Source organism: Podarcis tiliguerta (assembly GCF_965153285.1).
Source record: "Podarcis tiliguerta genome assembly, chromosome: 1".
NCBI classification, from domain to species: domain Eukaryota; kingdom Metazoa; phylum Chordata; class Lepidosauria; order Squamata; family Lacertidae; genus Podarcis; species Podarcis tiliguerta.
In genome coordinates, this window is record NC_139534.1 from 64,947,835 (window position 1) to 64,961,845 (window position 14,011).

The following is a 14,011-nucleotide window of genomic DNA, read 5'->3' on the forward strand; positions in this document are numbered from 1 at the left end:
GTCCATATAACTTTAATCCATGTAAATGGAGATAAATTTGGTGTGTGAGAGTTATTACAGGGAATCAGTATGTGGCACAACAGAGTACTTGTGTAGGATATAGAGACTGGGATATAGAGACATGATATTCAAAATATTGTTGCTGGGGAAATGCACGTCTATTTAAAAAAATAGTTGTTATTGAAAATAACCTGGGGGAAAAACAAAGCTGTGGCTCCTTGTCATCAAGTTGCAAGAGTAATTATAATAGTAATAGTAACAGTAATGAGCCCTTGTACTGAGCTGAAGCAGAATTGCCTCTGCCTGGCTAAGGTGGCCTTCCACCAAAAGGGTGGGTGAAAGTGCCACCAGCAGGATCACCTCCAGCAGCAGCCAGCAGAGAGCCACCAAATGGGGCCTTCTAAAGGAAGAATGGGGAAGGGGTTGAACCCAACTTGGAGCCATTGACTCCTGAGCCAGTTTGGCTGCCATCACATGAGAGCATTGGGTCCAGTCATGGCTCACGGATGGTCCTACCTCTGCTCTTCTTGCCCAGCCACCATTGATGGCAGGACTGCAGATACGGCAGTGGCCACAGTGTTCTGAAAAGCATCACCACTCAGTAGTTGGGGTTTGGATTGCCCTTTTAGTCTGAAAGAGGTAAAATATATCCAGTGACTCAATTAAGAGTAAGCACTGTCAGACAAGACACATTCCCATTTTCAATTTGATCCCTCAAATTCTAGCTACTACGAGCATGAGCAATTTACTGTCCTGTCCTGGGGCAGAGTAGAAACTTTCCTGCTACAGCCTACCATTTCCAAGTGACCAGTATAATAACTGTATAATAGAAACCATGACAGCAGAATCATTCAGGACTATATTTTCTGCCTTCCCTGATGTTGCAGTGCTTATATGTTCAGTTAGCTTTCAGGGTTCCCTGAAGGCACATGTTTATAGACCCAGGAGACAATTTCCAGTGCACTTTTGATTGGTTTAGAGGTGTCAGGTTTCTCCCCTTCTTTGTTTGACATTTATTGTCAGGAAAACAATTCTGTGTAGAATTCTTAGAGTCCTTTGCAAAATATGCATTTTTAAACATAGTAAAACAGAGTAATGTCTTTTTTTTAATTAAATAGCTTACTTTTCATTTAAAAGCACAAAATGGTTACTCACTTCCTTCAATTATCATCTGTTCTCATTAAATTCTCAAGATAATAAAACTTGCTTCATTCACAGGATAATACAATTGTGGTAAAAAGGTTTCTTTGTGAATATTAGTTATTACAGAATCCTTATTAAAACCAGTTAAATGTTTTCAGACTTTATTTGAAGGGGATTCTGTAATTCATTACACAGCTTTTTCACAAACTTATTATGCTTTGGTGATATTTAAATTGCTTACATACTACTTTGCAGACAGCGTCTGAGCTGCCTTTTGGACAATGAATAATTTTCATCAAGTTGCTAATGGTCTTTTCATATTCAGTTATTTGAAGTACAAACAAAGGAGGAGCTTACACTTAAGCAGTGAGACGGTGCAATGGGTGGGAAGGAATAATCAGATAACCCATATAGGAGTTCCTATATGCTTCCTAGAAGACACAAATCACATAAACATGCCCAGTGTGGGCTGCTTACATCAGCACATGAAATGGGCAGTCCTACTCAGTGTGCCATGTTGACTTCAACTGCACCAACCTATATCACCCTGTTGCATCTCCCACTGGTAAAAATATGGTGGCTGCCTTAACCCTTGGATGTCAATAAGTGGCAGCTGCCTATTTTTATTCATTGCCTCTGCTACCTCATCAACTTCTGCTACATTTCAACTATTAATGTCGTTCCGGCTCCTAAACGATTGAAAACCTGAAGTGAGTGTTCTAGTTTTTGAACGTTCTTTTGGAAACTGAACATCCAACAGGGCTTCCACAACTTCCGATCGGCTGCAGGAGTTTCCTGCAGCCAATCAGAAGCCGAGCTTTGGTTTCCAAATGTTTTGGACGTCGAACAGACTTCCAGAATGGATTCCGTTCAACTTCCGAGGTATGACTGTACATGTATATGGACATACAATAGGACAGGTGTCAACTGGGACAGTTAAAATCTGACCTTCTTGTGGTTTTTGAGACCATGCAATCTAAAAATGCTTTTGTCTTCGGTGAATACAGTCAGGCCATTTGTGCAGCTAGCTCAGTATTGTCTACCCTGACTGGCAGATGCTCTCCAGAGTTTGAGACAGATGCTTCTCCCAGTTCCACCTGGAGATGCTGGGGACTGAATCTGGAATGTTCGGCATACAAGGCAGATGCTCTACCGCTGAGCCAGACTACATGCTCTTAAGCATGCTTTCAAACAAATGTTTGCCACTTTTGTTTTGAAGGGAAGGTGGCTGTGCAGGGAGGAATAGTTTAGCTTCGCACTCACTATTCAGAAACAAGCCGGATCTCTCAGCCTCAGGGTTTCATTTGAATGATAGATTGTTTTTGTTACTCCTATCCTAATGGGTGGCTGAATGAATGAAATCAGGAGATGCTGCCTGCTGCTGCTGCTACTACTGCTATCTAGAGCAAATTTTAGATTTTAAAATCAATATCATTTGCTTTAGGGAATTTCAAACTCTTTTCCTAAAAATTTCCGCAACCTACAAAATCTTGTATATTGAGTGAATCATTTTGATTTTTAATGGTAGTTCACCCCCCAAAAGTGCTGTTTGTAGTAATGTCTCAATGAAGATTTGGAGTTTATGAGACTTTTGAGTCAGATTTGGGACTAATGGATTGCTAAAATTCTATCCCTTAATACAGATTACCTAATAGCATCCAACTCCTGGTCATTCTTTTCTTTGTATTGGTTGGGAAATATAGTGTCCCTTCTTTCTTTTTTTGTTATCCCAGATTATTGTAGGGGTCATTCTACTCTACTACCTGCTTGGAATCAGTGCCCTAATTGGAGCTGCAGTGATCATAGTGCTTGCACCTGTTCAGTACTTTGTAGCCACAAAACTTTCACAAGCTCAAAGAAGCACATTGGTAAGTCTTTTCAGGCGTGTCCTTTCAGGTTATGGGTATATATCCATGCAGATACACTATTGTAGGAACAATATGCTTTGCGCAATATCAACACAGAAAATTCTGCTTCAAGGTCAACATTATTCCAGTCATCTTGTAATCTTTGAAATTAAATACACATAAATACTTCCATGTGCAAGGATAACCTCCCATCCAGAGATATCAAAGTGAAACTGAAGAGCAAGTAACAGGTTTTAGTGGAAAGCATAACATGCAAGTTCTATATTGTGTATAGCATGCAAGAACATCTGTAGTCAATTTGTATTAGCATAGCGTGTATCCTTAGAAAACACAGTATGCTGCAGTGTTGCAATAATCCTCCTTAAATTAATGTTTGTGTCAATGGTTCAGGAATATTCCAATGAGAGGCTTAAGAAAACAAATGAAATGCTTCGAGGCATAAAACTCCTTAAGCTCTACGCCTGGGAACACATATTTCACAGCAGTGTGGAGGAAACCCGGCAAAAAGAAATGACTAGCCTCAGAGCTTTTGCTCTCTATACCTCCATATCAAGTAAGTATATTGCTTGACTTTGTCCCAGGATCAGTTTTTGTCTCAGCATAACTATGAGTGTACTTGCCATTTAAAGGTGATGCAGGTTTTAGAGTCTATTTCCAGTTCTAATATACCAGCAGAACTGCCAGTAGCACAAATACATTTTATTGTGTTTGGAAAAGGTTTATGCAATCCATTTAAGTATTGAACCTCCTGGCAACTGAATGCAGGAACTAGAGTTTGAACTAGAGTTTGGGTTTATCTATACTTACCCTTCCTCCACTCCCTCCAGGCACAGTCCCTGAATTAAAGGTCCATGTCCAAGCACCATATATGTACCCTAGCCTCTGACTTTCCTATACACTTTGCAGTATAGTTAATACTTTCTGAGCAGTTGAGGTCAAAGAAGGAAAAAAATCCATGTAGCTGACTCCCATGAGAAAAGGATAGTTGGTAAAGGTTCCTGGAATGTACTGCCCTTACATGCCTCTGCTTTTTGAAAAGCAATGCTTTAAAGTTTCAAGATATTGAATTAGTACAAGTGTCATAAATTTATGACACTAAATCTTGATTCAAAATACTAATGGGGTTGTTATTTTATGGGATTGTTTTTAATGAAGGCAGTATAGAAATGTTTGTAAGATATAACATGGGACCATCATGAAAAATTAAAGATTTCACATATTATATTATTTCTACCTCATTCTTTAAATGTCACAATTATGTGTCTGGACTCAGCTACATTAGTTTAAAGGGGGGGGGCATTTTAAATGCGTTATAACACTATGACACCAGATGGCGCTGTAGACTTCCATCTTTCGCCAACGTGATTTCCCATTATGAGGTTTTCAACGCATTTTCCTGAAACCTCTTTTTGGATGTGTCTAGATCCAGCCTCTGTGCCTTATAAGATGGGTATATCTGAGACAGAAATGATTGCCACAAATAGTACAGAGCTGCTCACTATAGCCTTGACGATTAAAGTCCTTTTCAGTTGATTTACTCAGTGCTAGGACTCATCCAGACTTCCTTTTTTGCTGCATTTCTAGGCACATGCTTTAAAGCGCCAGGGTTTGGCTTGATTTTGTTGTCCTATCCTTTCCCCAGGAAAACCCAGGTTTTAATGCTGAATCAGAGCAAAGGGCAATCCGGTTTTCTATGGATTGCCATCGGCTCCAATTCAGTGGTAAAACGCCAGTTGTCCGGGGAAACTGCCAGGACAAAACAAAAAACTGCTTGGACACAGAATTTTAAAGGTCAGACATGTGCCTAGAAAGTCTGGTGCAAAAGGAGGTCTGGATGAGCCCCCAGTGAATATGTTTGGCTGTGAACAGAAGCACAGCAGTAGGCCATGCCCTTTGACATATACATCTTCCTTCTAAGGTAGGAACAGAGGCCACCCTCATGCAAACTGTATGTGCATATGGTTCTCGCCGTGTTTGGGGCCTGATCACAGCCTTAAGTTATGAACAAAATTTATACAGTGGTACCTTGGTTTCCAAACGGCTTAGTTGTCAAACAAATCGGCTTCCGAACACCACAAACCCAGAAGTAAATGTTCTGATTCGCAAGCATTTTTCGGAAGTTGAACATCTGACGCGGTTTCCGCAGTTTCTGCTTCAGTGCAGGAAGCTCCTGCAGCCAATCGGAAGACGCGCCTTGGTATTCAAATGATTTCGGGAGTTGAACAGATTAAGTTTGAGAACCAAGGTACCGCTGTACTCATATGGCAGGTTTGAGCATGAAGTCACTGGCCTCATTATTTTTGAGCTATAAGCACATTTCCTTCAGCCTTAGTTCAGCAGCATCTCACTTAGGTAGAATCTACACCCATATAAAAACCATTATGAGAGTGCTTTTTTAAAAAGTGTTTTTAAAAACACATTGAATTTTCCATAAGGCTCACCATTGCCATCCAGTGTCTCATTGTATATTGCACTTAAAACACAGACAAAAAATTTTAGTTGCAGCTTTAGTTTAGTAGGTATCTGAAGAAGTGTGCATGCACACAAAAGCTCATACCAAGAACAAACTTAGTTGGTCTCTAAGGTGCTACTGGACAATTTTTTAATATATTTTTAGTTGCAGCTGTATAGCTGAGTCACTAGTCAGTGTCACTTGCTTATTTAAATCAGGACTGTCACAAGGAAAAACTGGCTTTATATCAGTTCAGAATTTGATACTGTAAGGGAGACAGAAATAGTTGTTTTCCCTCACTTAAAAAGGTATAAATAGAATGATAGACATAAATTGTGTTTCATTTACAATCCATAATTTATAGTGGTTTTGCATTTGTGTTTTGCATTTGCCAGTGAAACCAAGTCTGAAAGAATCTCAAGTTCTTAAAGAAATGATGTGAAAACGAGGAGACAAACATTTAATAGTACAGTAATTGATTTGCATTTCCTGGCAAGCCTCTGAGGGCCAATTTAAATGCCTGTGGCTGGTGGCTGAAACTCTCTTCCCTGATGCAATATTTAAATGTCTGCCCACATATGCCTGTCCTCAAAAGTATATGCATGCCAGGAAGAGCTTCCTTTGGAACCATGCTACCATGTAAATACACACACACCCAACAAGAGTTTGGACCAGTTCGCACATAAAGTTTACTCTTACCATATAGATTGCCCCAAACCATACACAATAAATAATGTTTAAATGACAGTACAAATTAAGCAATTCTTCAGAGCCCCGACGCCTACCATCCACATGGGCATGTGGTGCCAGCTTTCAATATGAGTGCTTGGCAGCTCTGAACTGATGGCAAGCTGATCTGAGAGGCTGACACCATGCTCCGATTTATGTGCAGTTAGTCCTATATGCATGTCTATTCAGATGTTCAATGGCCTTATTTCCAAGTAAGTGTGAACAGTGATGTGGAAACTCCAATTTTATGGATGGTGATCATGTAAAATAATACATCATCAAATCAAAGGACATTGAGATTCATGTTTATATTATTGCAGACTGAACGATTGTATTGCTGATGATGATCTCTCATTCTGCACAATCTGCAGCTAATTTCACTCAATTTTGAAACATTTCCTGTTTATATTTAGCTGCTGTAACAAGATTACAGAATGAACCAAGAAGTCAAACAAAACGCCAGAAATGCATTCTGTTGTTGAGATACATTGAGTAATTAGACGTGGTTATTGCTTGCTCAAATTAGTAAGAAGTTTGGGCAATGCTTATGAAGGAATAATTAGTCACACTAGAGGAGATAATTTTTGTTAATGACAAATTTAAAAGTGAACCCAAGGCAAAAAAGCTTTTGTTCCATTCCCCAGCCATCTGGGGATAATAACCTCTAACGCTACAGTGATTTGACTAGGCACAGTGGGAAAGCCATTATGTTCTGGGTACACAGAAAGTCAGGTCAATGTTTCCAGGAAATGACTACTTTTTATTTTATTGCCATTATTCATTTGTATTATTACATACCACCCCCAATCTGTGCTAAGTGGTAGCAAAATTCCAGGAGATACCAGACACTCACCCTGTGTTGAGTTTTCATTGTGGAATCAAGGCACTGTGGAGCTAATGTCTGGTTTAGTTTACACATATTTACAGTCACTTCAGTGCTGTTAACAGGGTGGTTTGACTTCACCCCCAGAGGTGCACTCCATTGTCTCTTGAGACAGATGGATGCCAGCAAAAACACCTGGAACCTTCAGTGGAGGGAGGGCAGAGCACTACATCCCAGGAGTGTCCCTCATTGCTTCTCTCATAGCTTCAGTGAGCTTGGATCCAAAGTTATGGCCCCCAGCCTCCTCCCTATTTCCTCCTTATTGCTCCTATAAAACCTTGCAAAAAAAACCCAACCATCTGTGTAAATCAGGGGTGCCCAAACTTTTTTCAAAGAGGGCCAGATTTGATAATGAAGTGAAAATGCGTGAGGGCCGACCAAAGTTGTTGAGCCTTTTTTAGGATTGCTGAGCTTTTTTAAAAAAAAAAAATTTAAAAAATTTACCCCCTCCCCCCGATTAAGTTGACCAGCGGACCGGATTAGGCCCCCGAAACAGATTTTGGAGATGCCTGATGTAAAGGGACAACTTTTTCTGTGTGGCATCACACCCACATTGCCCTGGCAACCTCCCCCTTGTTTACCTGCAGGGTCTTTTGTCTTTTGGCTTAATAACAGGGCCATCATCTCCCTTTGTCCCTCTGTCTGACAGAAAAACAAGGTCAGCTTTTCAGTTCTGATTAAACCCCAGCATCCAAGAATCTAGGAGAGGGGAACCTGGCACCCAGGGATCTGGGGGATCCCCCACTAACTCAAAACACTATAATGACAGTTCCAGTATATCCTAACTAAAAGGGCAGCATCCAAACAAGACAGGATGAAACCTAGGCAGATAAAAAGAAAACGAAAACCAGAAAGAACTTTATAGATACAAAAGTGAAATGCATGTAGAGATGTATGAAGCCTAAGTATATTGAAAGAATCGGTAAAATATATTTGTTTTACTTGCAGTTTTCATGAATGCAGCAATACCTATTGCAGCTGTTCTTATAGTAAGTATTTGACTGTTAAAAATTTAGATATATTTTAACATTTAGAGAAGAGTGTAGCTACAAAGCCCTCTGTCAGTTACAAATGCATTATTCCTTCTCTAGTTCATTTTAAATTACACTCCACTGATAAAATACTAACTTTATGTACTGCTATCTTGTCCTTCAGCAGATGCATTTGAAAACTGAAATAGATGTGACACAAAATGATGTTCAATTATGTGTATGCAGAATTACAGAAAGCATGGAGAGTTAAATCACAATGGAGAGCAATTTGTTATTTGGGAACTGTGTGTGTGTGTGTGTACTTTATCTTATTTTATGTATGAATAGATTTTTCTTGAATGTCTGTAATATCACTTTACTGATATTTAGATCTTACTGCTGTTTAGATCTTCAGTGGCCAGTGATGATATGGACATCACTCCAATGATACATTTTGCAGCATGTCTCACTGTTCTCTCAGCATCCTCCTGTGCTTGTATATTTAAGTCCAGAATGTCCTGCCCTCTTACCATGTAAGCTGACAGAGTGATGATGGCTGAGTACACACAGACCACGTTATTTCAAAAGTTCTAGAACAGGCATCCCCAACCTTCAGCCCTCCGGATGTTTTGAATTACAATTCCCATCATCCCTGACCACTGGTCCTGTTAGCTGGGGATCATGGGAGTTGTAGGCCAAAACATCTGGAGGGTTGCAGGTTGGGGATGCCTCCTCTAGAAAGTAATCTCCATACAATATGTGTTGTTGTCTCCCCTGTAATTGATTCTATTCTACAACACACAGGCCATACAGAACCTAAGAAATGGATTCAGGCCACTCTCACTGACACTTTCCTTTAGATGGCACCATTTTGGTGCATGCATGAGCCAATCCAGTAAGGGAATCCAATTGGAGACTTTTGTTACCATGCATAGATTGTACTAGAGCAACCACAAACATCCTTTGATATTACTCTTGCCTAAGTTCTGCTCCTCCTGCCAACTTAGCAGTTCAAAAACACGTCAAAGTGCAAGTAGATAAATAGGTACCGCTCCAGCGGGAAGATAAACGGCGTTTCCGTGTACTGCTCTGGTTTCGCCAGAAGCGGCTTAGTCATACTGGCCACATGACCCGGAAGCTGTACGCCGGCTCCCTCGGCCAATAAAGTGAGATGAGCGCCAGAGTCGGCCACAACTGGACCTAATGGTCAGGTGTCCCTTTACCTTTACCTTTAAGTTCTGCTCCAAGATGCATCTTTGAGAGTAACTTTATACTGCTCTGGACTTTCAGATGGACATAATTCTATTTCTTCAATATGCATTCTTTTCTTCTTTATTTGTTTTTATAATGGGGAAAGCTCTTATATAATTGTTGTATTTATAGCTGATAGTTAAATGTATATTAAGTCTGCCTGACAGATTTTACAGTGCTTAGTTGCATAATGTCTCCTCCTGATCATTAGGGCTTTTGAAGTGCAGCTAAATATTTTCACTGCATTTGTACCTTTAATACAAGAGGTGGCTGAAATAATTTGTTTTGCTGTCTTTTCTTTTAAAGACATTTGTGGTCCATGCCCACCTGTTTGAAAATGCTGACTTTTCTCCTTCGGTGGCCTTTGCTTCACTCTCCCTCTTTCACATCCTTGTCACACCACTGTTCCTGCTCTCCAGTGTGGTTAGATCCACAGTCAAAGCTCTTGTAAGGTAGGGTTTTCGGAGTGCCTCTGTCTTACATATGAAGCTTCTTACTGCAGTGTTTAAGAGCTTGTGGTATCCGTCCAATGCTTTTGCACTCTAATTAGACTCACTGATTTTCAAGGCCATCCCATAGTAAGTTTCCCCACCCCATATGCAGCCACTATAGCCACTATGTTCTTGCATTCCCAGCTCATGCAATAAGTTATACGGAATTATATGCTTTCAGGTGCAGGGGGGGAATCAATGTGAGGACACCTTTGACAAAAGTAGTATCACCACAAGATGATGATGGTGGTGGTGATGTAAAGTTTAAGGCATTAGACCTTGATCCCACCAATTGTACTTACAGTTTTATTACAGCTTTGTGCACACAGGATTTCTTCTGAGAATAATATCTATACAGTGGAACCTTGGTTCTTGAACTTAATCCATCTGGAAGTCCGTTCGAGTCCTGGCCTGGAACGTTCGAAAACCAAGGTGCGGCTTCTGATTGGCACAGGGGCCCCAGAAACACTAGCTGACAGCCGCATTGGACATTCGGCGTTCAAAAACCGGAACACACACTTCTGCATTTTCACTGTTCGGAAGCCAATTTGTTCGTCAACTAAGCCATTCGAGAACCAAGGTTCCATTGTACCGTGGGAATTCTGAAATGCACACTGTTACTGTAACTGGCACAATGTATAAGTATTCCTCAATTTACTACCTTTCCCCTCTTTTCGTAGCGTTCAAAAGTTAAGTGAATTTCTCTCAAGTGAAGAAATAGGGGAGGAACATGACAAATGTGCAGAGCCAAGATGCAAGGACAACCACAGCAAATACCAGGCAGTTGTAAGTGCTAATATTGGATTGCGTGCCAAATGTTTACCTCCTGTTCTTTAATCCTTGTGAACCATCCCAATAACTTTGTCAGTTCCCTTGTGATTGATTGATTGATTGATTGATTGATTAATAGCTACATTGGCAAAATCTTAAAGCTAGCTAAGGACTATACCAGTGGATAGAGTGGGGGGGGGGAGAGACAAGGGCTATCATAATCAAGTGGGGAGGAGAAAGCCCATCCATACCAGAAATGGTTAAGAGGTAGCAGTAGAGGCTGAAGGTGACCCAACCAGTCCCATGCAAATGTACAATTTATTACTGGCTTCCAGAGCCTAGTGTAGGCAATGATTGCTGTCTGTAGGGTCGGCTAGCCAGGCAGTCACTGCACAGTTGCACAATGCTGATGGACACACAAACCTGTCTCCTCTGCTTCTTACCAACCATTTCTTTTCCCCTCAGTCCCTCCCCAGTCATGATTAATGATTGTACCAGAAAACCAAGACATTGTCCACTCTTGCTTAAGATTCTTTCCCAGTCCTGTCACCACTCACCATGTATTTCTATCTTCCTGATCTTGCACAGCCCCTCAAAGTTGTTAACCGTAAGAGACCTGCCAGAGAGGACTGGAACAATTACAGCTCTCCTTTAAGAAGACCTGTTAGCACCACAGAAGCAGATGATTATTGTGTAAAGGTGGTAATAAGGTCACTCTTTCTAATAATGTTGTTACTAATAAGCTCAGAGTTCTAGAGCCTGGAAAACCCACATTTGCATTTAGAAAGCAAAACAAAACATGACTGCCAAGGAGTAAATTCTCATTGAAAAATTGTGGTATTTATCTGTATCTTGAAGATAGAAATAAAAATAGTTTGGTAGCATGGTTATCAGTTTGTGAAATGGGTCTTCTTGAAACACTCTAATTTAGCCCAGCTTTCAAGATGTTTTTGGGCCTAATTTGTGTCAGGTCTCAAACTATCTGCTTTTGATGCTAGAGCTTGCCACTGGAAAATATTGTGTGAGAGTTGATAAAAGTGTCTCTGAGCTAGTACGCAGTATGCATTTCTATTGACATTGTCTTCACACATCAAAAGCTAGAGTGAAAGGCTTCTAGTCCAGAGGGTAGTGTTTTCAGGCAGACACTTTTTTTAGAAGCATCTCCTCCTCCAACTGTATGATTCCTCACTTACTAACCTTCACTCCTATGTCCTATTGTGCTCCCTTAACAATGCCTTCTTTGCATTATATATGAATGACAAGGGCACAGGTGGTTTTTCTGTAGCTCAGGAATTCCTTCTCCTAGCAACTTGTGAGAGCAGTTCTCCTCAGAAAGCTTTACCCAAATTGAAACTGAGTTATTGTGTATACGTTTATGACTATTTTAGTTGTGTGGTTTATATTTAATTAAGCTATATGTTCTGATTAAGTTGAGCATTTTTTTAAACCTGTGCATGTTTACTCAGAAGAATGGGAAATATCTTCATGTGCACATTAGAGCTTTTATCCTCAACACATTTATTAGGGAGCGAGTGCCACTGAAACTTACTGTACTTCTGAGTAAACAGGCTCTGTGACCAGCTCTGAAGGACATTATAAAACTCAAAAGGAAGAATTGTGGAGTTTTGTGTTTGCTTTGTATAAGCCACAAGAGGTAAATTAAGATTTCTCATTTTTTTTTAAAAAAAGCTAAGGCAGTTTGCATTTGATGCCCAAACAATACTGTGCTGATGCAACATACAAGTATATCTATCTACATGTAGTTGCCAGTATCTGGTTATGGTGAGACCAGAAAGACTCCTGGCTGGGAACGGTTGGAGTTACTATGCCCAACTGAAGTAATCTCACTTTTCTGTCTCCTATGAAAGTTTGGAGTTTAATTAGGGTCTGATGAACAAGGACACCATGTTTCTCTGGCACAGGGGAAGGAGTTGTACCAGACCAGTTGGTTTGTGGTTTTCACAGTAAAGAACAAAAAGATATCATTAGCTTGGAGATGATCTGGTTGAATGTATATGGGGTGTTACCAAGTTGTAGTTTTAAGGTTTAAAATTTCCAATTATTGTTTCTTTACATCTATTTTGGATTGCAAGCCATCTTTGATGCACCTTTGCCCAGAAAAGTGGTCAAAAATATATATTTTGAATATAATAAAAATACATAACTTAACAATTCTCAAACTAGCCAAACAAGAATGCCCATTTTAATATATCCCACATACCACAGAATCTCTTAAAATAATACTCAGATGAAAGCATAGAAATTCAAATTGGTCAAAAAAGGGTAAGCAAGAAATTAGATAGATCAAAGTGGGGTGGGGTAAACTGTTTTATTGGAAAACCAGAAATAATTTTTAAAGAAAATGTCTGAGTAAGATTTTGCAATGGCATGGATTATTTATCTTTTTTGCTATTGTTGCCATAGGTCACAAATGGATTTTTCACTTGGACACCTGAAGGCTCTCCAACATTGTCCAGCATTGATATTCGAATCCCTCAAGGTACCACTTATTATATTTTTCCCCCAACAATTTTTATTGGTTTTTACATATATTTTCTTTGCATAACATTATCACAACCTTTTCCCAAAAATAAAACATTTGGCTCCATGAGCCTGTGACTTCCTTCCTCCCTGATTAATGGTTTTCAAACTTAATCTCTATACATTGCATTTTCCTGTATTTCTTATTCCTGTTAATCTTATCCTTATATATTTCCTTACTTAACTACAATAAGTAATAAATTTATCCTTACAAAGCTTCCTATAATCCTACTAGCGATGTTAATTGTTTATAGTTGTCTTTCAAATACAGTGGTACCTCGGGTTAAGTACTTAATTCATTCCGGAGGTCCGTACTTAACCTGAAACTGTTCTTAACCTGAAGCACCACTTTAGCTAATGGGGCCTCCTGCTGCTGCCGTGCCACTGGAGCACAATTTCTGTTCTCATCCTGAAGCAAAATTCTTAACCTGAAGCAATATTTCTGGATTAGCGGAGTCTGTAACCTGAAGCGTATGTAACCTGAAGCGTATGTAACCCGAGGTACCAATGTATACCATAAATTTACTCCAGTCTTTCTGGAAAACCTGGTCCTGCTGGTTCCAGGATTTTCCCGTCAGTTTCGCCAATTCTGCATAGTCCATTAATTTCATCTGCCACTCTTCTTTTTATTATACCAAACTTTTTTCTTTTTTTCAATAACTCTGATCCAGCAAGGGAGATCTGCAGGCAGAAATATGCTCCTGTGCAGGAATCGCATACCAATGTGCATTCATATTTGTATCAGCACTCCACAGTGTGTGTGGAGGGGGGGGTTATGCCTTTCCACACCCACCTTTGCAATATCACCTAGTGCACCTGTGTGAATGTACAACTGAATGTTTACTTGTTGAGTGCAACTGTTTCTGGATCAGGGCTCACTATCTGTAGTAAATTTAAACTTCAAATAAAAT

The 14,011-nt window shown here is 39.9% G+C and overlaps 1 protein-coding gene across 9 annotated transcripts in view; it reads left to right on the forward strand.

The window, feature by feature from the left end:
- Positions 1 to 14,011, forward strand: part of ABCC8 (ATP binding cassette subfamily C member 8) — a 64,310-nt gene that overhangs the window by 16,814 nt on the left and 33,485 nt on the right. For 5 of the 9 annotated variants that reach the window (XM_083455288.1, XM_083455283.1, XM_083455285.1 and 2 more), the window contains 7 exons: positions 2,877 to 3,011; positions 3,402 to 3,564; positions 8,024 to 8,064; positions 9,604 to 9,749; positions 10,469 to 10,574; positions 11,148 to 11,258; positions 12,984 to 13,059. In XM_083455288.1, coding sequence (XP_083311414.1) covers positions 2,877 to 3,011; positions 3,402 to 3,564; positions 8,024 to 8,064; positions 9,604 to 9,749; positions 10,469 to 10,574; positions 11,148 to 11,258; positions 12,984 to 13,059 — 778 coding nt within the window. The remainder of the gene's footprint in view (positions 1 to 2,876; positions 3,012 to 3,401; positions 3,565 to 8,023; positions 8,065 to 9,603; positions 9,750 to 10,468; positions 10,575 to 11,147; positions 11,259 to 12,983; positions 13,060 to 14,011) is intronic. The other 4 variants (XM_083455289.1, XM_083455286.1, XM_083455287.1 and 1 more) reach the window with 1 other exon arrangement.